This window comes from Ursus americanus, chromosome 14 (assembly GCF_024610735.1).
Source record: "Ursus americanus isolate L20-20 chromosome 14, mUrsAme1.1.p, whole genome shotgun sequence".
Lineage (NCBI taxonomy): Eukaryota > Metazoa > Chordata > Mammalia > Carnivora > Ursidae > Ursus > Ursus americanus.
In genome coordinates this window covers 53270558-53295471 of record NC_142140.1, presented here as the reverse complement: position 1 = coordinate 53295471, position 24914 = coordinate 53270558, and the positions used below count along the sequence as shown (strand labels likewise).

Here is a 24914-nt window from a genome sequence, read left to right as displayed (position 1 = left end):
CTTGTTAACCACAGATCTCCACTTCTGGGTAGCTTCATTAAATAGTAATGATGGTTCTCTTAATTCTTAAATCCTTCGGTGTCTGGGCAGATGTTTTATTCATGGGGGTTTCAGGAAAAGTCACAGAGAGGGGGTTATGGAGATTTTTTTAAATCCTGAGTTTGGAGTTTCTAAATGTAGGAACAACAACCCCAAAGGACCTAAAACCCCCCTTTCCTCTACCAGATTGGGATTTTCACTTTTAGATCATGGACTCCGTTTATGCTGATTTAAATCCTTGGGGCCCTAATAAAATACCATTTCTTGGTGGGTAACTTAAACCGCTGATTGAGACCCAGCGTCTTAAGTTTTCCTTTTTGTTTTTAAATACCAGGATATAATTGTTTAAATTGAGTCCGACCTCGGTGGGGGCTTATTTTGGTTAGGAAGACAGGAGGGGCCGTGACTTCATAAGTGAATGCATAATAGTTTAGAAGTGAGGTTTTAGGCCCCTTTTTCCTTTGCCGCTCAGCTCCTTTTTCAGTGTTGGGGAACTCCTACTTTTTCCCCTTGGGTAGATCGTATAGCGTCAAAGACCGCTCTGTGATGAAGAGCAGTTGCTCCACTCTTCGTGTTGCCCGTTCACTCTTTTTTAATGTCTGCACGTAAGGTGGGGCGCGAACTCACCACCCGAGATCAAGTGTGCCGGGCCTTACGCACTGAGCCAGCCAGGACCCGCAACCCCCCCCCTCCCTTTTTAAGGGAATAAAAACTTCTTTCCTGGACTTTTACCCAGCAGTGACTCCCAGTCCTTCTCCTGCACAGCAGGGCCGCGCTGGAGGCCCCAGTCTCTGAACTCGCGCCGGCGGAGGCCGAGGCTGAGGCCGGAAGCGCGCCTGGTCGGTGCCCTCTTCCGGGGCTGCTACGGAAACAGACCCGTGTTTTTGCCCATTGGTGGTCTACCTCTCCTGGCTGTACCCCAGGTGTGTATTCTGCGGGCTGAAGAGGGCTGTGCGAGACTGGGGAGAGGTCAAGGGCACGGTTCCCAGCGCAGCCGCTCCGAGGCCACGGCGTTTTTTACGGGCCTCGTCGCGCGCGTTTCCGCACCGGGGGTCCCGGCCGTCCCTGCCTTTCCTTCCTGAGCCTCGACCCCCTTCCACCCGCGGCCACTCTGGACGTCGGGCCCCGCGAGGAGGCAGGTGGGGTGGTGCGGTCAGGGTGCGTCGGCGAAGCCTTCAACCTAGCCCCTGTACGCGTCTCTTAAAAATTCTCCCCCAAATTAGAGTTATTTTTCCACAAGAAAATGCCCTTTTCTGTATCTCATTTTCTGCGTTAACGGCATTACCTTGAAATACTCATCACTTCACAAAGGTCTTCCCCCCACCCCCCACCTGGCTTGGATTTCTGCAGATGCATCCTAGTCCCCTGTGGACGGACGATTGTGTTGTTCCCCTCTGTACGGGCTTGTGCGTATTTCTTCCCATTTCTGCACCAGGGTCGATTTTTAGAGGTAAAGTTGTTGGGTCGTGTGTAGTATTTCTAGGTATTGCCAACCGCCCCGGTCCATGGAGCTTGTTCTATTTTGGACATTCAGAGTGTTTGTTTTCCACTCTGCAGCAAGCTGCAGACCTCTTTGGTTCTCAGGTAATTTACCTGTAGATTCTTGGATGTTTACATAACGCTCATATCGTCTATGAGTAATGACAGGTTTATTCTTCCTCTGTAATCTTCCACCCTGTTATGTCTCCCTGTCCTTGTCCCCACCTCCCCACCTCGCATTTCTCCCCAACCCTCCCTAATACACAACACTGGTTAAGACTTCAGACTTGACTAGAGGAGTCACCTCTGTCTTTTTCCATGTCTCAAAATAAAGGCCCTCAGCTTACCACTAGGAAGTTAGATGTTCTGCCTTCTGATACATTTTCCAGTTAAAGACATTTATTTCTATCCTTTCTTTGCTTTATTTACTAAGATTATTTTGTGTTAGTTGTTTTTGTTTTTAGAGATGTTGTTTGAGAGAAAGCATGAGCAAGGGGGGAGGGGTAAAGGGAGAGAGAGAAGCAGACTCCCTACAGAGGGCAGGGGGGAGCTCCATCCAGAACCCTGAGATCATGACCTGAGCCAAAATCAAGAGGCAGTGCTCAACCAGCTGAGCCACCCAGGCGCCCCTTGAATTGTGTTTTTTAATAGAGCTGGTTAAGATTATTTTTAAGTTATGTGAAATGTTGACTATTACAAAACACTTTTACTATGTCATTGAGATGATCACACTGTTTTCTCCTTTGATCTATGAATAAAACATTATATTAATTGATTTTCTAATAAGCATCTCTGGTATTCCTGGGATAGATGCAACTTGGTTCTGATGTATTAACATTGTCATTTATTGATATATTTGGTTTGAACTTTAGGCTGTTTATATCTGTTTATTAATGAGATTTGCCTATCATTTTGGTTTTTTTAAAATCATGGCTGTGTAATGTTTGATGTCAATATTATACCAGTCACAAAGAACGTTCTTCTTCCCTTTATACCCTTTATCAAGGTAATCCCTTTGGTAAAGTTAAACTGTTCTGTAAAATTGTTATAAAAAAGGCATGTCCATCTTCTCCCCTTTCTCCCAGGTGGTAATTGTATAAGATATTGGAACAGAATAATCAAAATGCAAACATGACATTTTGGGTCATGCACAATTCTGGAGTTTTGCACGATGCCTAAATTTATAAATTAAACCTTCTAAATATATAACTCTTGCTTTATAAATTCAGTAAGTTATTATCTTTACTAATGTTTAGTAATATACAAATACGTGGTATAACCGAAGTCTTCATAAGTGTGTCTGATCCCTGGAAAATTTTGAAACAGATTGGAATTCTCTCCAATGAATGACAGAACCAACTTATACAACCCAAGCATGGTGTTTTCTTTGTGGGTAAATTTAAATGCCTATCTCTTTTTTTTTTTTTTTTGTCTTATATTTTGTTTTGTTAAAGATATCTATCCAGGCAGTAAGTTGTTTGAGCAGGGGAGGCTTGAAATCTCTTTGAGAAGGTCAGCGTCAGCCCAGATTATTTTGGGTTTTTTTCCTGCATTTTTTTAATGTGATGAAAAATATATATAATATAAGGCACCTGGGTGGCCAGTTGTTTGGGTGTCTGACTCTTGGTGTTGGCTCAGGTCTTGATCTCAGGGTTATGAGTTCAGGCCCCGTTAAATAAATAAATGCTGTATACAAATGTATGTATATATATGTCAAACACGTGTACATTTATCACGTATATATGGCGTGTGTGTACATAATGTGTGTTATATACACACGTTATATACATAAATGTGTTATATACATATATATGAAAACATAAAATTTGCCATTATAAGCATTTTAAACATACAATTCAGTGGCATTAATCACATTCACAATGTTGTATAGCCATCACTGCCTAGTTCATTTTTTGTAATTTTAGCACTACTCACTTTATTTCTGTTGAGTCATTTTTTGGTTTTATTTCTAAAGAAATTGGTTTATTTCCTGTGAGTTTTGAGCTTGATTGGCATAAAGTTAATCATAATATCTTATATGTTTAATCTCTGCAGCATCTAGAATTGGGGGGGTTCTTAATTTTCTCTGAACCTTCTCCCTTTTCTTGAATAATCTTGCATGACTTCTTCCTATTTTATCAATTTCAAAGGACCTAATTTTAGGGGGGTTTGTTTCTTTTTAAGATTTATTTGCTTTAGAAAAAGACTGCACAAGTGGGAGGGGCAGAAGGAGAAGGTGAGAAAATCAAGCATGCTCTGTGCTCCGTTTGGAGCCTGAGGCGGGGCTCGATCTCACAACCCTGAGATCATAATCTGAGCTGAAACCAAGAGTTGTTGGCTGCTTAACCGACTGTACCACCCAGGTGCCCCTACTTTTTGTTTTCTAATTCTTTGGGTTTTTTTCCTATTTTTCCTTCCTTCAACTTTCCTTCTTTTATTTTGGAATTTTTTTTCTCTTAATTTTTTCTCTAAGTTTTTTCTTTAAATTCTTAAACTGGAAACTTGGACTAACTTTAACTTCATTTTTCTCTAATGTAAGTATATGAAGCTTACTTTTTTTTTTCCTAAGATCTACTTTAGCTGCAGCTTACAAATTTTGGTATTTAGAACTGATCGATAACCATAGTATTACGTATTTTCTGATTTCCAATTTAATTTATTAATTATATATTTTATTCAGAGTTATTCATAAATATGATGTTCTCTGAACTCCAAATGTATGGCTTTTAATATTAGATTGAACCATATGAACCGGCTAACTTTCACCATTTTTTTACCTATAGAAATGGCAGTGTTGGGGCGCCCGGGTGGCTCAGTGGGTTAAGCGTCTGCCTTCAGCTCAGGTCGTGATCCCAGAGTTCTGGGATCGAGCCCCACATCGGGCTCCTTGCTCAGAGGGGAGCCTGCTTCTCCCTCTCCCTCTGCCTGCCACTCTCCCTGCTTGTGCTCGCTTGCTCTCTCTGTGTCAAATAAATAAATAAAATCTTTTAAAAAAAAAATGGCAGTGTCATATGGCTCAACATAATATTCTTTTTTAACTGAATTTCATTTTGCTAAAGGAAAATATCTGTATATAAATCCTTTGAAAGCTTTAAAACTAGTGCTTGTATCGACAGCACATATACTAAAATTGAAAGCTTTAAGACTACCTGTATATTATAGAAGAGAGCTAGTTTTTGTAAACACTGCACGTGTGCTTGAAAAAAAATATGTGTATCCATTTATTGAATATAGTGTTCATAAGTGTTTTAGTTGAAGCTTGTTCATGTTACTATTCAAGTCTTTATTATTTTTTTCCCCGCTGATCTCTGTATCACTGACAGTAGTGTGTTAGAGTCTATGACACTGATGGTGATTTGTTTCTCCTTCCTTTAATTCTGTTAGCTCTTATGAGACTATGAGTGTGCACAACTTCAGAATCTTTATGTCTTCCTAGTGAATTGAACCTTATATCCTAATGTAGTTGCCTTTCACAATGCCTTTTGTTTTAAAATGTGTGAAATCAGAGGCTCCTGGGTGGCACAGTCGGTTAAGCATCCATCTTTTGATTTTGGCTCAGGTCTTGATCTCACGGTTGTGAGTTCAAGCCCCATATTGGGCTCCACACTGGGCACAGAGCCTATGTTTAAAAAGTGTGAAATCAAACAATTTTGGCTAATATTTGCCTGGTGTATCATTTTTGGTTTTGAGATTCAGTCTTTCTGTGTGTGTTTTTTTTTTAAGATTTTATTTATTTATTAGAGCACAAGCCAGGGGAGCAGCAGAGGGAGAGGGAGAAGCAGGCTGCCCGTTGAACAGAGAGCCTGACGCGGAGCTCTGTCCCAGGGCCCTGGGATCATGACCTGACTGAGCCACCCAGATGCCCTTGTTTTGGTTTTAAATGCATCTCATGAAAGAGCATAGAGCTGGAATTCATCTTAATCTAACATGTCAGTCTTTGCTTTTAAACTGTAAGGTTTAATCCATTTACCTGTATATCCATTGTGATTATTGATAACAGTATTTTCTACTGTCTTTCATTGTGCTTTTTATTTTACCTGCTTTGTTTCTTTCTTTTTCCTGCTTATTTTTCTTACTTTTGGAATAATTGAGTTTTTTTTTTCCATTCCATTTTTTATTCTAGACTGAGTTAAATCTGCTGAGTCCTTTAGTGGTCACCCTTGCTATTTATCAGGCACACTTAAAGTCAAAAGCTAATCAACATCTCTATTCCCTCCTGCAAGAATACAAGGAACATAAAATTGCAATCACCTCCCTCCAAATTTATGTGTTTTTATTATTCAGTATTAGGGTTCTAGCTTGCTGTTCCATCTCACAAATTAGATACTATTATTACCATTTTATATGATCAAGCTTCACTTAGTCTTACCCATTTGATTTTTGTTCAGTCTACTTTTTTAACATTTCAGTTGCATAAATTCCCATTTCCTGGAATACCGAGAATTTACATTAGTGATGATCTTTTGATGGGTAAACTCTCTCAGGTCTTTACTTAAGAATGTCTTTATTTTATCCTTCTTCTAAATTTTTAAGCTTTTCATATGGAAATTTTCAAGCATACACAAGAATAGAATAGTATAGTGAATCCTTAGTTCATCAACACTCAGCTTTGACAATTACCAATATTTTACCTATCTTGATCATCATAGTCTGACCATCTAATACACTATCCACATGTGGCTATTTAAATTTAAGCTAAAATTTCAGGGAGAACTGTTACAGATTAAGAGACTAAGGATGCAGTCCCACAAATGAAAATAAATGTTTAATGGGAAGTTTTTAGCATTATCACAATACCTTATCATACCACGCTAATGAATAGTATTTCTTGATATTTTCTATTTGTCTTTGGCTAAACAAATTGGGCTACACATGTAGTTCCACAAGTTGGGTTTATCACTTCTTGCAGCAAGGAAGCACACATAGCATTGTACACCTGTCGTGCCAGGTGCTTTTGAGGGTTCTGGGATAGATGTCGGGAAGTGAGAGCAACTCTGTGATTGGGTTCATCTGTAAAGCTTCCTAGAAGGAAGGAAGACTACACCCAGGGGCAAGCTGTAATTGATAAAGAAGCAGCAGTGGTTCATGTTGGCCAGAAAGAGGGGATGTTTGGTCATTTTTTAGGCCTAGATAATGTTTATGTATCATTTGTGTTCAGACATGATTACAGAATGGCCTTGGTTTAGTCTTAGTATGTCATGGTCTCGGAGCGGCCCTGTCTGCTGTTGCTGTTCTGTGAAGTTGCTTATGTTCAGTGGGAGAACACACAGACTTAGCTGACAGTACCAGGGCAGCTCCTGGATGTCAGGCTGCTTTTCTCTTTACCAGTATCATCTAATACCCAGTCTGTGTTCAGTTACCCCGAAATGTCTCAAAATGTGTTTTTACCGTTGGTGTTGTCTGAGTCCCACATGCTGCAGTGGGCTGTTATACTTCATAACCAGTCTCTTTGCCCGTAGCAGTCCTCCCGCTCTGTCCTCCAGTCTGGGTTTGGCTGTTTATATCTTCATGATGTCATTTTATATTACTATTTTTAATTTATTGGAGATAGAGCAAGAGAGAGAGAGAGCACAAGCAGGGGGAGCCAGAGGCAGCGGGAGAAGCAGCCTCTCCGCTGAGCAGGAAGCCCGATATGGGGCTCGGTGACCTGAGCTGAAGGCAGACGCTTAACTGACTGAGCCACTCAGGTGCCCCATCATGATGTAATTTTAACATGTCCCTCAGTCTCTTCTCTTCTCTCTCTTCTATAAACTGCTAATTACATGAAAGGATTTGTCAGGAATTTTTGGCAAAAATACTTCACAGATAGTGCTATTTCTTACATCATACCAGAACTTCCATGCGATCCAGATACCTACTTTGTGATGTTAAGATTTATCAGCTAGTTCCAGTGTCAGATTGATCCTTCCTTTATAAAGTTCTCCAGCTTGTTTATACAGTCTTCATTTACCCCTAGTTAATAAGAGTCCTTATTACAACAGGAGAAAATGATTACTTAATAGAAGAACCTGTGGCATGCCACCTTAACCATGTGATTGAAGTTATCACCAGCAAGGAGACAGACTGGATCATGTGCCTCCTGAAGTGGCTCACTGAAAAGGACATGCATCAGTCATGTAATCCTTCACCCAAAAATGAATTTTCTGAATCTAATCATGAGAAAACGCCAGACAAGCCAGAATTGAGGTGGAGGCTGTCAAACATCTGACATGGACTCCTCATTTCTTGAAAGATGAAAGGCTGAGGGATGGGTCCAGATTAAAGAACAGTAAAGTACTATGGTTCGAGGGGCGCCAGGGTGGCTTAGTCGTTAAGCGTCTGCCTTTGGCTCAGTCATGATCCCAGGGTCCTGGGATCGAGCCCCGCATCAGGCTCCCTGCTCAGCGGGAAGCCTGCTTCTCCCTCCCACTCCCCCTGCTGGTGTTCCCTCTCTTGCTGTGTCTCTCTCTGTCCAATAAATAAATAAAATCTTAAAAAAAAAAAAACACTATGGTTTGAGGGCATGGTCCCACATGGGAAATTTACAAAGTGACTGCTATAAAGGACGTTATTGGACCAGTTAGTAAAATTCTGCATGTGGAGTATATGTTACATAATAATATTAAATTCATGTTAAACATTCCAGATTTTGATCATTGTGGTTATGTTAGAGAATGTCCAAGTTCCTGTGTCACTCAGATATATAGGAGGAAAGGGTCATGACATCTGCTGTTTCCCCTCAAACAGATTCTTCTCAATTCTTGCTGAAACATGGAATGCTGAAACAGAGAAAGCAAATTTTAATGATGAAAAGTCTGTGAAAGTTCATCATATTCACACCATTCTTCTTTTCTTTCAGTTTGAGAGTTTTTTCAGAATTAAAAGTTAAAAATAAACATCCCCATTCACTTTTCACCCAATAATTTAGTAGCTGTTGATTGTCGTTGCCATGATCCATTAATTTACTATGCTTGTGAAATGGTGACTTTCGGACTAGCATTTTCTTTATAATAAAAGAGGCTTCTTATAAAGCTTGCATGAGTCTTCTGTAAAGAACTTTGCCTCATCAGAACAGTTTGGCAATCATAAAATACTGTTCACAAAGGAGAGAGGGATATATGCTTGATTCTTTCCTTTTAGAATTTTCAGCATTATGAGTTGATATCCTGGCCTCTGCTAATACTGACCGTAAGGGGTGTTTTAAAATATCATTACAAACTCATGATTTGTTTTAGATTTGATGATTTCAACAGACCACAGTCATTATTTATTAAATTGTTCCATCTTAAGCCCAGGGGAGCTCTTTTTTTAAGTTTTCTCTTGTGTCTTTTTAACACAACCCCATTAGTCTTTGCTGGGTTTTTTGCTTTCTGCTGTAAGATGTTGCAGACTCACCTTGAACATTTCATGTTCTACACTGGACTCAGCTATTTCTCAAATGAGCCCTGGTTTCTTTCATGGGCAAATGACATTTAAGAGGCATGTTGGTACTAGGGGGGCCCATTGCTCCCCACAGTGCCTATTAAGTGTAGATATTTTTAGTAGTTCAGTCTAGGAAAAGTTTAAAAACTAAAAATAAGTGCATACTGTATTCCTAATTCCTAGTTGTTCTTGGACAGGGAGGTAGATTCCTAACAGTGAACTGTACTGTGGGTATGTATGTGTGTGTGTGGTCCCTCTGAAGCTACTATGAGGAAGCTTCTAGGTTGTAAGAGTTGAATATCTGTCAAGCCTAGACTCTTATGGCTTCTTTCTTCTCTAGGTCTGCTTGCTCAGACCCCTGTCTGGTAAGGAGGGAGACATACAAGAGGAAGAATGGCTGCAGGATTGCTGACAACCTGGTCACAGGTATTATAAAGGAAATTATTCTGTTTCCAAAAATCATTGCTGTTCCCAAAGGCCACAGCTCTTGCCCATGACCTACAGCTTCAACTGAGCTGGCCTCAGGCTTCCCGAGTTCTCTGGGCCTCTTAGAACGAGACAAAGAATGCCTTAGGAAAGACTTCTGTTATTACAACATTTGTTAATGTCTTTTTTTTCCCAGATCTTTCTCCAGGTTGAGTATTAGTTCCATATTCTGCTGGGTGCTATGCAGGACAAGAGAGATTTTTCACTAGGAAAATCATTCATTTTCCAAGTATTTTTCTCATCCTGCAGTACAGTCTACACTCAATCTTGACTAAGACTGGAAGAGCCCTCACAACCTAGTAGTGGAAAGATCAGGTCAACTGTGTATTAGATAAGCTGCTGAAAGCAAGAGTCCGGATGAGATGGTCCAGGCAGGGAGAGTGAAAGAAGAGAGTTCCAAGAACTGAGCCTCAGGGCGGGGCAGATAATGGGAGGCCTCCAGGCACATGTGAGCCTGCAGTGTGCTGGTCTCCTTCCCCAGTGCTGGCAGCCTCCCCCACTGTTCTTTTGTTACATTGTTAGAGATGGGCCTTGCCTGAGCCACAGTGTGTGTGTGATTTCAGGATTCAGTGACCTTTGAGGAGGTGGCGGTGGACTTCTCCCAGGAGGAGTGGGCACTGCTGGACGCTGCTCAGAAAATCCTGTACAGAGACGTGATGCTGGAGAACTACAGGAACCTGGCCTCCGTGGGTAAGAGTGGCCTCATTCCTTCATTTTCTCATTTCTTCATGCAGCAGATGGTCCTTCCTCACATCGTGTTCCAGGATATGTGAAAAGAATGGCAGTACATGATAAACACAAAATGAATGGCCCCTGCCCTTGTGGGGCAGTCTCACGGCCTCCCGTAAAATCACACTGATTTCATTTTCATTATTATTACAAGATTTAGGTAATTTGCAGTATGTATCTGCTCTTGGGCTTGGATTTCAACGTCAGTTCCCTGTGAATAGGCCACGTGTAGGTGTCTGTTTTGGGGACCTTGTAAAAGAGCTTGGATATGATTCTTTGGTAACTCCTGAAGTTTTACTTACCTGTCTTCAGAATCCCTTAATATCAAAGTATTGGAATCCATTTCATGGACAGATTTCTTGTCTCCTTGCCAGTTCCCCCACCTCATGTGTCTTTCTCCATGAGCAGGGTATCCTCTCTGCAAACACAGTCTGATCACAGAGGTGAAGCAGGAAGCGCTGGGGACAGAGGAGGGGGGAATTCTCCAAGGTGCCTGTACAGGTGAGCCCCAGGCAGAAAGGAGTCATTACATGGAGCAGCCATGGTGAGGGACGGTCCATTTGGGAGCATCAGTTTGTGGGAGAAAGGCCGTTAATGTGAGCTTTCCGTCTTTCACCATCTTGCCATCCATTCACATTTTTATGTCTCTGAGAAAAAGCTGTTTTAATTCCTCTTTCAATTTGACGTTTCCTTGATTACTTTTTGTTCCATTTTCCCTACTTTGCTTTCCAGGTAATACACTCTCCTTTATCTCCTTATCTCAAACCTCCAGAATCTTTTCCAAGTAAAATACTTCCCATTTCCATTGCTTGTTCCTATCATTGGCATCTTCTTCCAGAGCGAAGTTCCTACAACAGCTCCTCTGGTCACAGGTTACATCTTCTCTTTCACGTTTCCTTTCCATATATAGTGTTACTGAAAACAAATCCATAGGGTGCCCACCTCCTTTTTTCTGTTATCCCCCCTATTTATCCCAATAGTTACAAAAATTTTCAATTTCAGACTGGGATATTCAACTGAAATCAAAAGATGGAATTCCTATGCAGAATGTTCCTGGGGAAAAAACTTGCAATGGCATAAAACCGGTAAGATTCACCAGGAATGATTTCTGATTTTTTACAGTAGGAGAAGCTTTTGAATGCCACTGAGTTAAAGCACCAGCTTCCAAATGAGGCGAGACAGTGAGGCAGGTGGCATTCACTCCCCAGAAAGCTGTCTCGGGAAAGTCTTCCTGAATCTCATAAAATTAGAGAAATCTCTAAACCAAGCTCAACACTTGCTGCCCCACAGAGAATACCAAAAAGCAAACATTTATTTAAATATGATCCCTTTGTTAAGTATTGAATACACAGTTAATTCATTCTTCACTCATTATTGGCAAAACTCTGTATTTAGGATGCCCTTTGTTAGGAATGATGGAATCCTGGGTTAGAGCATTCAGTTGATTCAACTTGAAGGAACTAATAGGGCAAAAAAAAAATCACATCCATGCACTGAAAATAGTAAAAATGTCCGTCATAATCATGTGCTTCCTATGTATGGCAGAATCCACACAGAAAAAAATTCCCATGAATGTAAAGAAAGTGAGAAAGTCTTCAGTCACCACTTACTCCTTGTTCTGCAGGCACCAACTCAACCTGGCAAGAAACCCTTGAAATTTGATCATTGTGGAAAATTGATCAGAAAGAATTATCACTTTACATGTACAAGATATTGTGAGGGAGAGAAATGCTACAAATATAAAGAATATGGGAAAGACCTTGGCCACCCCTCAACTCTTAGCAGTCATGTAAGTACTCACAGTGGAGAGAAAACTCGTGAGTTTAATGATTGTGGCAAAGCTTTCAGTGAAGAGGCATCCCCTAGGAAACACTTCAGGACTCTCACAGGAGAGAAATCTCATGCGTGTAATCAGTGTCTTATGTCCTTCAGCTTACACCCTTCCTTTTCAGTACGTGTGCAAATACCTACCGGAGAGGAACTCTGTGAATGCCATGATCATGGAGAAAGAGCCTCCCTTGGTGTCCACAAAACAATGTGTACCATGGAAGAAAGCTCGGAATGTAAGGAGCATGGGAAGGCGTTCGCCAGCTCCTCATCCCTTCAGAAATGTGTGAGACCTCACGCCAGAGAGAAGCCTTATGAATGTAGTGACTGTGGGAAAGCCTTCATTTTCCAGTCTTCCCTTAAAAAGCACGTGAGATCTCACACTGGAGAGAAACCTTATGAGTGTAATCACTGCGGAAAATCCTTCAGCCAGAGCTCCCATCTTAATGTGCACAAAAGGACTCACACTGGAGAGAAACCCTACGACTGTAAGGAATGTGGCAAGGCTTTCACTGTTCCTTCATCCCTTCAGAAGCATATGAGAACCCACACTGGAGAGAAACCCTACGAATGCAGTGACTGTGGGAAAGCCTTCATCGATCAGTCATCCCTGAAGAAACACACACGGTCTCACACTGGAGAGAAACCTTACGAGTGTAGTCAGTGTGGAAAATCCTTCAGCACAGGCTCTTACCTCATTGTGCACAAGAGAACTCATACTGGAGAGAAAACCTATGAGTGTAAAGAATGTGGGAAGGCCTTTAGGAATTCCTCGTGCCTAAGGGTACACGTGAGAACTCACACGGGAGAGAAGCCCTATCAATGTGTTCAGTGTGGAAAGGCATTCAGCACCAGCACTAACCTTATAATGCACAAGCGAATACATACTGGGCAGAAAGTATGAGTGAGATGACTATAGGAAAGCCTTTATTGGGCCTTTACACCTCATTCCTCATTTTAGAACTCACACTGAAGAGCAGCCCTGTTGTGACCAATGTAGAAAGCCGAGGCACAATTCTTGACTTACACTATACTGGGACCGATCTTACAAATGTTATTGTTCTGTGATTGTCTTTTTATCAGTGAGTTTCTCATCCTGAAAGTGTGACAGCTTGTTAACTGATGAGTATTAAAGGTTATATGGCACTCTAATTTCCCCTTAATCTACATCACAAAAGTTCTGATAAATGATGTTTTCACCATAATTTAGTACTAAATGTCCAATCCTCATCAAGATGCCTTGGACCTGTAGGGTATTTAGAAATGTGGTTTTTAATGTGCAGACTCTGCATATTTTAGTTATGTTTTTATAGATTTTTAATTTAAATTGGATGATACACAAATGTGTGGCCTTCATGATGTGGATTCTGTATGACATTATTCAAACAAAATTGTTGGAGACTTGCTGTGTGGCCCAATGTGTCAGATACAATGAGTATCCCCAGATCCATTCCTCCCTCCCTTTCCTAAAGTAACAAAACTACAATTGTATTCAAGTTGGCAGTGTGGACAATTTTTTAAGGAACTCTCTCAACTTTCTTTGCTGCCGTGAGTGCCCATGAGCCCATGGTTCTGGCCAGTGAGAAACAGGCAGAGGTCACTGCTTGTGGGTTCTAAAGAAGCCCATGGCAATGGGAGTATCTCAGCTGCATTTTCTCTTCACCATTTGCCCTGGGTCTCATCTCTTTTTCTTTCCTAGAAAACAGACCAAGGGGATGATAGTCAGAGGCTACTAATTATACACAGGGACATACAGTATTATTTGGCTGTACCAGCCTTGGGTTGCTTATTTCTGGGTTTCATCTAACACGAGAAGAATAAACTCCTAACTGATGTAAACCACTCTGGAGGGAAGATTCTGTTACAAGGGATTTCAGTTAACTGATAACATCTCATATGTGGTCAAGTTTAATGAATCCTTTAAGTATGGTTGAAAACAATGCCTATCTGTAATTATTTGGTATAATCAGTGTGTCTGATGGATGAATCTTTTGTGTTTTTAAAATTTATATTACAAACCTTCTCTCCTCGTTTGTCCTTTATTAATGTGTCACTATCACTGTGGCTAGTCGGATTGTTTTTTTAAATTGTCTCACTTTGAGGCACTATAGCTAGATGCATACAAATGTAGTCACTTTATATTTCTTTTTTAAGATTTTATTTTCATTTATTTATTTATTTATTAGAGAGAGAGAGAGCACGAGGAGGGTGAGGGGCAGAGGGAGAAGCAGGGTCTCTGCTGAGCAGGGAGCCCAATGCAGGGCTCAATCCTGGAATCATGACCTGAACCGAAGGCAGATACTTAACAGACTGAGCCACCCAGGCGCCCCTCATTTTATATTTCTGATTAATTGTCCTTTCATTCTTTTTTTAAGATTGATTGATTTGAGAGAGAAAGCATGAAGGGGGGAGGGGCAGAGGGAGATACAGACTCGCCACTGAGCAGGGAACCTGATCTGGGGCTGGATCGCAGGACTCTGGAATCAATGACCTAAGCTGAAGGCAGACAGACACTTAACCAACTGAGCCATCCAGGCACCCCTGTCCTTTCATTCTTATATAGGGCCCATTTCCCTAATAATGTTATAATTCACTAGGTGTAAATGCAGACTCTTGACCTAGCCAGTAACATTTTCTCCTTACCAGTATGTAAGGACAATCAGAAACAACCTCTCCTCAAAACTATGTGGTGGTGTTCCCAGAACACCAAGGGGGATCTCCTTGGCTACCACATCTCCTGTGGGGGACAAAGAGAGCAGGAGGTCCTCAGCAGCTTTCCCTGCCAAAGACAGCGGCAGCCCTCACATATGTCTCTCGTTCCTTGCTTTGCTTCTGTCGTGATTTGTTCTCCTGCCTACCTGGTGGGGGATGAGATCCATGTTTCATGAAAAAGGGAAAAGGGTAAGAACATTTTTCCCTGCTCCCGCTAAGAAACCTCAGGAGGTTTCTCAACTCAAACCAGTTTGTAAATCTCCTGGTCAGTGTGCATGGGCTCTCGAGTACCACTGCCTATCAATATGTAAGAGTATCTTCTTGAAAACTAAATGCTATAAAATTAGGATTCCCCCATATTGCTCTCCTGTAGAGAGACTCCAGTCCCTCTGAAGTTTAAAGGGACAGTCTAGAAAGGGAGGTCAATGCACGTAGCAGAGGTCCACTCAGGACCATCAGGAGTTTATAGGTAAGTACCTAAAGAAAAAAAAGGGGGAAGATAAGAGATCAAAAGAAAAAAAGTATAGCGGCAGGGGCTTTACGTGGCTACAAGTAATCCCTCCCTTCCCAAAGAATGGGAACTTTAAATCTTCTGTACCAAGTAACTGTCAGGTCTAAGAAACATAATGTTAGTCTTCAATTGCTTACTCATTTAAAAACAACAGTAAAAAATAAGCCCATAGATACAGGGGAGAAAATAAAAGGTAAAGTAGATTATATACATTTGTAACATTTAATATAGATGTATATATGTAAATTATAAAATACAAAACTAAATTAAAACAAAGATCCATAATTTGAACCAATTGAAAACCTAGTTTGTATAGTAAAGTTTATATGTTAAAAACTTAAGTTTTATATGTAATTATCATATATATAACAAATATGTAACAAATTTATATATTAAAATTTACATACCAAAAAGATAAAAGGGGCACTAAGGCTTTTGCGCCTTTATAATGTAAGTTCTAAATTAAACATAACATTGCTAAAATACACTAATTGACAAGGCTTCATAAATTGTAATCAATACAAGGACTCAAATTATGGTTATACCTGGGGACCCCACTAAATTTAAACATTATTCCTCCTATAATCATAAAAAAAATAATTAAAATAGAGGAAAACAGGTCTACTTTACTGCAATTGTAGTTGTGTCTCAATTTCCCATTGCCCTAAAATATCCCATCTTGAGCATAGATGCCCTGACAACAATGAAAAATAAATTAAGGTCTTTGGCTTTATTCCTTGATAAAATGTGATTCCATGGACACTTAGTTAAAATAATTAATATGGCTCAGTATGTGTTAAAATTGGCCTGCAAGGTTTAAAACTTACTATATAAACATAACTAATAAAGAGGTGCTTATCTCTGTGGCTTCTCCACTTAATAATTCAATTTAGCCTATTTCAAAAATTGAGAATAAATAAATAACTATATCTTTTGGTACTGAGTAAAGAGAAGTTAAGAGTTCTGGACTGTGCAAATGGCACTGCTAACCGTATGTGATGAAGCACTGGAATGTTACTGCTTTCCATCCCACTTTATACTATATACAAAAACTAGTGGATCAAGGATCAACCATTAAGACAAAACTGCAAAATTCCTATAAGAAAGCATAGGAGGAAAGCTGCTGCTTTTTTTTTTTTTTTAAAGATTTTATTTATTTATTTGACACAGACAGCGAGAGAGGAAACAAGCAGGGGCAGAGGGAGAGGGAGAAGCAGGCTTCCTGCCGAGCAGGGAGCCCAATGCGGGGCTCTATCCCAGGCCCCTGGGATCATGACCTGAGCCAAAGGCAGACGCTTAACGACTGAGCCACCCAGGCGCCCCAGGAGGAAAGCTTCTTGACATTGAATTTGGCAATGATTTCTTATATGTGATACCAAAAGCGCCTTGCAATCAAAGAAAAAATAGATAAATTGTAGTTTATCAAAATTAAGATCTTTTGTACATCAGAGGTCAATCATCAACATTTAAATACTTTTGTACTCCAAAGGACACATCAAGAAAGTGAAAGACAATCCATGGAATGGGAGAAAATATTTGCAATTCATATATGCAAAAAGCAACTTCTGTACAGAATATATAAAGAATTCTTACTACTCAACAATAAAAAAATAATCCAATTTTAAAATGGACCAGAGTTTTGAAGAGACATTTCTCCAAGGAGATAACAAATAGCAACAAATACATGAAAAGACACCACTAGTCATCAACATCACTGGTCAGTAGAAAAATGACCCAAATCACAAGGAGATATCACTTCTCACCACTTAGGATAGCTAATATATAAAAACAAAAATTAACAAGTGACATCAGGAAATAGGAACTCATACACGGATGGGTAGAAAGTGAAATGGTGCAGCCACTTTGGAAAACAGTCTGGTACTCCTTCAAAATGTCAAATATATAGTTACTCTATGACCCAGCAATTCCACTCCTAGGTAGATACCTATGGTAATTAATTTTATGTGTCAACTAGACTGTGTCATGAATTACCTAGCTATCCCATTAAATGTAATTTCTGGTGGTGTCTGTGAGCATGTTTCAGGAGATTCACATTTGAATCAATAGACTGACCATAGCATATCACCCTCCCCATCATGGGTGGACATCCTCCTGTCCGATTGAGGGCCTGAATGGACCAAAAAAGCAGAGGATGACTAAATTCTCTTTTTCTGTCCGATTGTTGAACTGGGATAGTGAGCTCCTGCTCTAGGTGCTCCCGGTTCTCGGGCTTTCAGACGGGGACTGAAATCTACACCGTTGGCAGCCTGGCTCTCAGGTGTTTGAACGGCACCACCTACTTTCATAGGTCTCTCGATTGGGGATGGTAGATTGTGAGACTTCTCAGCCTTCATAGTTATATAAGTAGTTCCTTACATAAAAGTCATGTTTTGTGTAGATAAGAAGTACATATAATGTATGTTATGTCCATTGTATGTGTGTGTACATAACAGATCTTTCTGAGCTCACCATAAAAGTTCAGGGCTATATGTTCTATTTCTCTGGAGAATTCTGACTAATACAATATGCAGGATAAATTAAAATATGTCTGCACACACACAAAAATATGTGACTATTCAGAGCAGCATTACTTATAATACCCACAAAGTGTTAACAACCCAAATGTGCATCAACCGGTAAATAATACATGGTATATCCATACAATGGACTATCATTCAGCAATAAAAAATACACTATATATACACTACAACACATATGAACCTTGAAAACACGCTAAGTGAAAAGAAGCTATTGGCAAAGGATTTTATGATTTCATTTACATGAAATGTCCAGAAAAGGCAAATGTGTACAGTCAGAAAATACATTCATGCTTACCTACACATCAAGAGAGGAGGAAAATGGGATTATGACAGCCAAAGTGTTCTTTCGGAGTGACAAAAAAAAAAAAAAGTTCTAAAACTGTGCTAGTTTCACAACTCTGGGATTTAATTTTTTTAAAAAACTGAATGTTAAAGTTTCAAATGCACAAATTATAGGTTATATGAGTTATAGCTCAATAAAGCTGTTCCAAAAAACAAAAGAAAAAAATCATGGTATAGCTGCATCCTTAGAAGCATAAAAATGTCATGTCCCTGAAGCACCTAGAGCAGTAAGGTGCAACATATATTAGCTGCCATTATATTTTTACCACTAAATATTGGAACTTACTATTAAGCTATTATAATAAAAAAAGTATGATATGGGCATTAGTATTACTGGCACAGAAGAGTCTAGAAACTTATACTGGCACATACAGGAATTTATTTAATAAAGATGGAATTTCATGACTAGGTGAAAAAAAGTTTACTGGTAAGCAGTACCACAACTGGCCATCTTTTCTGGAGGAGATAAAATAATTGGATCCACTACCCCATACCACATGGCAAAATAAACTCTTTAAGAGGATTAAAGATTTAAATGTCTTTAATAGGGGCACCTGGGTGGCTCAGTCGGTTAAGTGTCTGCCTTCAACTCCAGTCATGATCCCAGAGTTCTGGGATTGAGCCCAGTACTGGGCTCCCTGCCCAGCGGGGAGTCCGCTTCTCCCTCGCCCTCTGCCCTTCTTTCCCTCTCTCACTCACTCTCAAATAAATAAAAGTGTTCAAAAAAATAATGTCTTTAATAAATGTAAGAAACAAATTCAATATACACAGTTTGAAGACGTTTAAAGGCAAGAAACAAATTATTTTGGGGGCACCTGGGTGGCTCAAGTGGTTAAGCCTCTGCTCAGGTCATGATCTCAGAGTCCTGGGATGGAGCCCTGCATCGGGTTCTCTGCTCAGCAAGGAGCCTGCTTCTCCCTCTCCCTCTACTGTTCCCCCTGTTCTCCCTGCTTGTGCTCTTTCACTCTCTCTGTCAAATAAATGAATAACATCTTTAAAAAAAAATAAAATAAAAAAGCCTCTGCCGTCAGCTCTGGTTGTGGTCTCAGGGTCCTGGGATTGAGCCCCACATAGGGCTCCCTACTCATCAGGGAGTCTGCTTCTCCCTCTGTGCTTCCCCCTGCTCATGCTCTCTCTCTCAAGTAAATAAAATCTTAAATTATTTTTTTAAAAGATTTTATTTATTTATTTTTCAGAGAGAGAGAGCACAAGCAGGGAGGGGGCAGAGGGAGAATTAGGCTTCCTGCTGAGCAAGGAGCCCGACGTGGCATTCAATCCCAGGAACCTGGTGGGATCATGACCCGAGCTGAAGGCTGGCACTTAACCGACTGAGCCACCCAGGCGTCCCTTAAACAAATTATTTTTAAAAAACACATTCTTTGGCTACATAACTTGAGTATTTTGTACAGCAACACATGAAACAACCTAGCAAAATAGTTATCAATAGATGCATAAGACACATCTGATAATGCACATGAACAAGTCTTAATAAAATGTCTTAATAAAATCAGAGTTTAAAAATCTTTACTGGGGCGCCCGGGTGGCTCAGTCCTTAGGCGTCTGCCTTCGGCTCAGGGCGTGATCCCGGCCTTCTGGGATCCAGCCCCACATCAGGCTCCTCTACTGGGAGCCTGCTTCTTCCTCTCCCACTCCCCCTGCTTGTGTTCCCTCTCTCGCTGGCTGTCTCTCTCTCTCTCTCTCTCTCTCTCTCTCTGTCAAATAAATAAATAAAAATCTTAAAAATAAAACAAACATTTTTACTAACTCCACAAAGGCCGACCAATGAAAACCACAGCAACCACAGCAAACATGATTACTGGAGACACTTCAGATGTATTCCTAAGAAGTGAAGAATGCCCGGCATCAGTGCTATTTCAAAAATAAAAATAAGAAGAGAATTACACATTAGTAAAGGGCAGGGGGAAGATTTACAGAAGGGCACCTACCTGGGTGGCTCAGTTGGTTAGGTGTCGGCCTTCGGCTCATGTCACGATCCCAAGGGTCCTGGAATTGAGTCCCACATCCTGCTCTACTCCTCGGGGACCCTGCTTCTCTCTCTGCCTCTGCCTCTCTCTCTGATGGATAAATAAATAAAATCTTTAAAAAAAAGATTTGCAGAAAATCTCACTACATTGAAAATCTAAAGGAATCACTTAATTGGAGCTTACCATGGTGGTCAAATAAAGGCCTAAAGAAGGACTGACTGGAGGAGCTAGACCACTTTAAAGGACTGGCAAGAATGTCAGGGGAGAATCCTTGCAAGGGCTCCAGGAACAAGGGGAGGGGCAGGCAGGTCCCCCCGGTGCTTGTTGTGGGGTTCGCGCCCACCCGCACACTCGCCTTTCCGGCTCAAATATTCAGCAGTCCTAACAGGTACTGGATCTGTTCCAACGTGCAGCCACGCCCTCAGGAGTAGGCCCCGGCCGCGGCGCTGGTTCTAACTTCCGCCAAGTCTGCGGGCCCAATTCCGTCCCGGCTCCTGCGCCCGGCCCACCCCGGTCCGCCCACAGCCACGCGGGAGGAAATTAGAAGTTTCCCGCCTGAGGTGGTCGGACTGGGCCGACGGCCAGAAAGCGGGGGCCGCCCCTTCCGGCCTCAGACAGGAAGCGGAAGTGGGGTCACACAGGCCCAGGGGTCTTTTCCGCCGCTGGTCAGGTTTCGCTTTGGCTGTGGGTCCGCGCAGGCCAGGTTTGGAAGTCACCGCGAGGGAGAGGGAAGGGGTTGGAAGGTGGCAGTTAAGGACGAGTTTGGCCCGGGCCTCCCAGGAGTCTGCTTAAAGAGACCTGGCGCGTGGGGCGCCTGGCGGGCTCAGTCGGTGGAGCGTGCCGCACTTGATCTTGGGGTCGTGAGTTCGAGCCCTACCTTGGGTGTAGGGATGACGAAAAGAAAAACTTTAAAAAAGAAAAAGAAAGACCTGGCGCGCACCACTTCCTTCCGCTGGGGTGTCTTCGGGAGCAGCTGGACCGGGAAATGTAACGGCGCTTCTGGGGGCTTGGTTCATACACTGCTTCCCTCTTCAGGAGCCTGCAAAGCAACCTTTGTGACTTTCCTCCAGGGGGAAAGAACTTCCGCCGGTCGAGCTGGCCGATTCTGGGCGTGTCCTCGCGTCCTTGCGGACCACGCGGTTCCAGCGCATTCTGGTGAGCATTGTGGGGGGAGCTGGTCCGGAAGGGCCTGTTTTTCCTATTGGATGCAAAGGAATGTTTCACCTGATGGTTTGGCTTTATTTTTGCGCGTTCTGTACTTTTGAAACATTACGTTCAAGTAGGAAATTAATATACTTTCTTAGATGTCTGTGGTGTGCATATTTCTGCAGGGAAATGGAAGCATATGTAGGCCACAGTCTTTTTGCTAAAGAAAAACAAGAATACTCACCTGTCTCTTCATCTGAACGTCGTAAGACTACAGCCCCACAAAACTTTAAATGAAGGGCCTCTAACAAAAACAAATGGAGGCTTTTTTGTCCTAGTTCTGGAATAATTGAACTTCCCAGTAACAGGATATTTTGACTAAGTGTATTTTTTCCTTTGAAAAATCTTTAACCTAAATAAAATATGAACATACAGTACTATGAATTTCCACTGAAGTAGATTCACCCACTTACAGCATTTTGCGTGTTTGCCCTCTAGATAAATAAGTATTTTTTGGTGAACGGTAGGAGAGAGTAAATTCAAAAGAAATTGCAAGCAGGATACTTGGCCTTTAAATATTGGGACTGCATCAGCTAAAGATAAGGACATCGTGCTAATAAAACCACAGTAGTAGTATTTCTCCCATGAGTATTTAAAATAATAATGTCATCATGGATGGGACTGGAGGAGATAATGCTAAGCGAAATAAGCCAAGCAGAGAAAGACAATTACATGGTTTCACTCATTTATGGAAAAGAAGGAGGAAGATCGGTAGGAGAAGGAAGGGAAGAAGGAAGGGGGGTAAACAGAAGGGGGAATGAACCATAAGAGACTATGGACTCTGGGAAACAAAATGAGGGCTTTAGAGGGGAGGGGGGCGGGGGAATGGGATAGGCTGGTGATGGGTAGTAAGGAGGGCACCTATTGCATGGTGCACTGGGTGTTATACACAAGTAATGAATCATGGAACTTTACATCAGGAACTGAGGGTATACTGTATGGTGACTAACATAATAAAAAAATATTATTAAAAAAAATAAAATTGTGATCTACAGTTAAAAAAAAAAAAGAGGGGTGCCTGGGTGGCACAGCGGTTAAGCATCTGCCTTCGGCTCAGGGCGTGATACCAGCGTTATGGGATCGAGCCCCACATCAGGCTCCTCCGCTATGAGCCTGCTTCTTCCTCTCCCACTCCCCCTGCTTGTGTTCCCTCTCTCGCTGGCTGTCTCTATCTCTGTCGAATAAATAAATAAAATCTTAAAAAAAAAAAAAAAAAAGAAAGAAAGAAAAAAATATAATAATGTCCTCTATCTACTCTGAAAGAACTGAAATCCTCCATATTTTTCCAAAATAAGCTTTGGGGCATTTTTGGATCTAAGATGCAATCAAAGATTATATGTGGTGGCTTTTTTGTCTTTTAGTCTCTTAACCTACAGTATTTATTATTGTTTCTCCATTTTCTTTTTGAAAAGTCACATGTTCTTTTAGAAAGTCACACATTTTGATTCTTTTTTAATTGAGATAACCTTATATTAGTTTCAGGTGTACAGCACAACGATTCAGTATCATTTATACTCGGAAATGATCACCACAGTAAGTCTTGTTAACATCCATTACCACACGTGGTTGCAACTTCTTTTCCTTGTGATGAGAACTTTTAAGCCCTTCTCTTTTAGCAACTTCCAGATATGCAATACAGTGTTATTACCGTCTCTTATTATATTAGCGATAGTCACGTGCCTAGCACTTATTTTATAATTGGCACTTTGTACTTTTTGACAGTCTTCACCAGTTTCTCCACCCCGCTCACACCTATGACAACCAGTTTTGCTGTGCAGAAGTTTTTTAGTTTGATGTAGTCCCACTTGTTTCCTTTTGCTTCTGTGGCTTTTGCTTATGGTGTCAAATCCAAAAACCCCTCTCCGAGACCAGGGTCCAGGAGCTTACTACCTTTGTTTTCTTCTAGGAGTTTTATGGTCTTAAATTCACGTGTTTAGTCTCTTTTGAGGTAATTTTTGTGTATAGTCCAGTTTCTTTTTTTTTCCCTGTGGCTGTCCAGTTTTTCAACCATTTCCTTTCCCCATTGTGTTTCTTCACTCTTTTGTCATAAATTGATTGACCATATTTGCATGGGATTATTTCTGGGCCTTCTGTTCTATTCCTTTGATCTATGTGTCTTTTTGTGCCCATACCATACTATTTTGATTACTATAGCTTTCTAGTATAGTTTAAAATCAGGCATCAGGATGTGATGCATCCAGCTTTGTTCTTTCTCGAGATTGCTTCAGGTATTCAGAGTCTCTTGTAGTTCCCTACAAATTTTAGGATTGTTTGTGCTGGTCCTGTGAAAAATGCCATTGGAATTTTGATAGGCATTCTCTCTATACCCACTTTACTGAGAGTTTTTATCATAAGTGGGTATTGAATTTTGTCAAAGGCTTGTTCTGCATATATTGACATGATCATGTGACTTTTATTCATTTTGTTAATGTGGTTTATCATATTGATTTATTTGCAGATATGGTACCAGCCCTACCTCCCTGGATAAATCCCACTTGATCTTGGTGTTTGATCCCTTTAATGGTTGTTTAATTTGGTTTGCTAATTTTTTTTTTAAGATTTTATTTATTCATTCGACAGAGAGAGAAACAGCCAGTGAGAGAGGGAACACAAGCAGGGGGAGTGGGAGAGGAAGCAGCTGACTCCCAATTGGAAGAGCCTGACGTGGGGCTCGATCCCAGAATGCCAGGATCACGCCCTGAGCCGAAGGCAGACACTTAACGACTGCGCCACCCAGGTGCCCCAGGTTTGCTAATAATTTGTCAAGTATTTTTGTGTCTGTGTTTATCAGGGACAGTGGCCTGTAGTTATCTTTTGTGGTGTATTTGTCTGGTTTTGGAATCAGGGTAATGCTGGCCTCATAAAATAAGTACATAAGTGCTCTCTCCTGTTTTTTGGAAGAGTTTGAAAAGGATTGGTATTCATCTTTAAATGTGGGTTGAATTCACCAGTGAAGCCTTCTGGTCCTGGACTTTTGTTTACCGAGAGGTTTTTGATTCTTGATTCTCTTTAATCAGTCTGCTCAAATTTTCTGTTTCTTCATGATGAAGTCTTAATAGGTTGTATGTTTTTAGGAATTTATCCATTTTTTATAGGTTGCCCAGTTTTTTTATGTACAGTTGTCCATGGTAGTCTCTTAGGATCCTTTACACTTCTGTGGTATCAATTGTAACACCTCCTCTTACATATTTAATTTTATCTCCCTTTTGTGTGTGTGAGTCTAGCTAAAGGTTTGTCTGTTTTATCATTTCAAAAATTCAGCTCTTAGTTTATTGATCCTTTCTATTGCCTTTTTTATCTCTGTCTCCTTTCTGATCAGTGTTACTTTCTTCTACTACTTTTGGGCTTCATTTGTTCTTTTCAAGTTTCTTGAGGTGTAAAGTTAGGTTGTGAGCATTTTGATATTTATGACTTTATTTTCCTGGTTTAAATGTTTACTCCATTTCTCTTATTTTGCGACGATTGGTAATTGGGTCCAGGACAGTGGTTGGTGAACTCTGTCTGAAAAGGACCAGATAGGAAGTGTGTTTTGCTTTGCAAGACAGAAAGTCTTGAATTAGTTCTACCTTTGTCATGAAGGAGCCATGGATCTTAGTAAATGAATGGATATAACTGTTTCCCCATAAAACTTTATTTACAAAAACAGGCCTGTGACTG

At 40.9% G+C, this 24914-nt stretch overlaps 2 protein-coding genes across 7 annotated transcripts in view; both read left to right on the top strand.

Moving 5' to 3' along the window:
• LOC123777596 (zinc finger protein 177-like) overlaps positions 1 to 14003 on the top strand; it is a 41663-nt gene extending 27660 nt beyond the window's left edge. For 5 of the 6 annotated variants that reach the window (XM_087867297.1, XM_045774359.2, XM_087867295.1 and 2 more), the window contains 5 exons: positions 9260 to 9345; positions 9969 to 10095; positions 10543 to 10635; positions 11137 to 11219; positions 11759 to 14003. In XM_087867297.1, coding sequence (XP_087723423.1) covers positions 9313 to 9345; positions 9969 to 10095; positions 10543 to 10635; positions 11137 to 11219; positions 11759 to 12865 — 1443 coding nt within the window. In that variant the 5' untranslated portion in view covers positions 9260 to 9312 and the 3' untranslated portion in view covers positions 12866 to 14003. The remainder of the gene's footprint in view (positions 1 to 9259; positions 9346 to 9968; positions 10096 to 10542; positions 10636 to 11136; positions 11220 to 11758) is intronic. The other variant, XM_087867299.1, reaches the window with a different exon arrangement.
• A 5845-nt stretch (positions 14004 to 19848) lies between these two features.
• The window catches only part of LOC123777604 (uncharacterized), a 54430-nt gene continuing 49364 nt past the window's right edge, over positions 19849 to 24914 (top strand). The window contains exons 1-2 of the mRNA XM_087867736.1: positions 19849 to 19899; positions 20483 to 21206. Coding sequence (XP_087723862.1) covers positions 19849 to 19899; positions 20483 to 21206 — 775 coding nt within the window. The remainder of the gene's footprint in view (positions 19900 to 20482; positions 21207 to 24914) is intronic.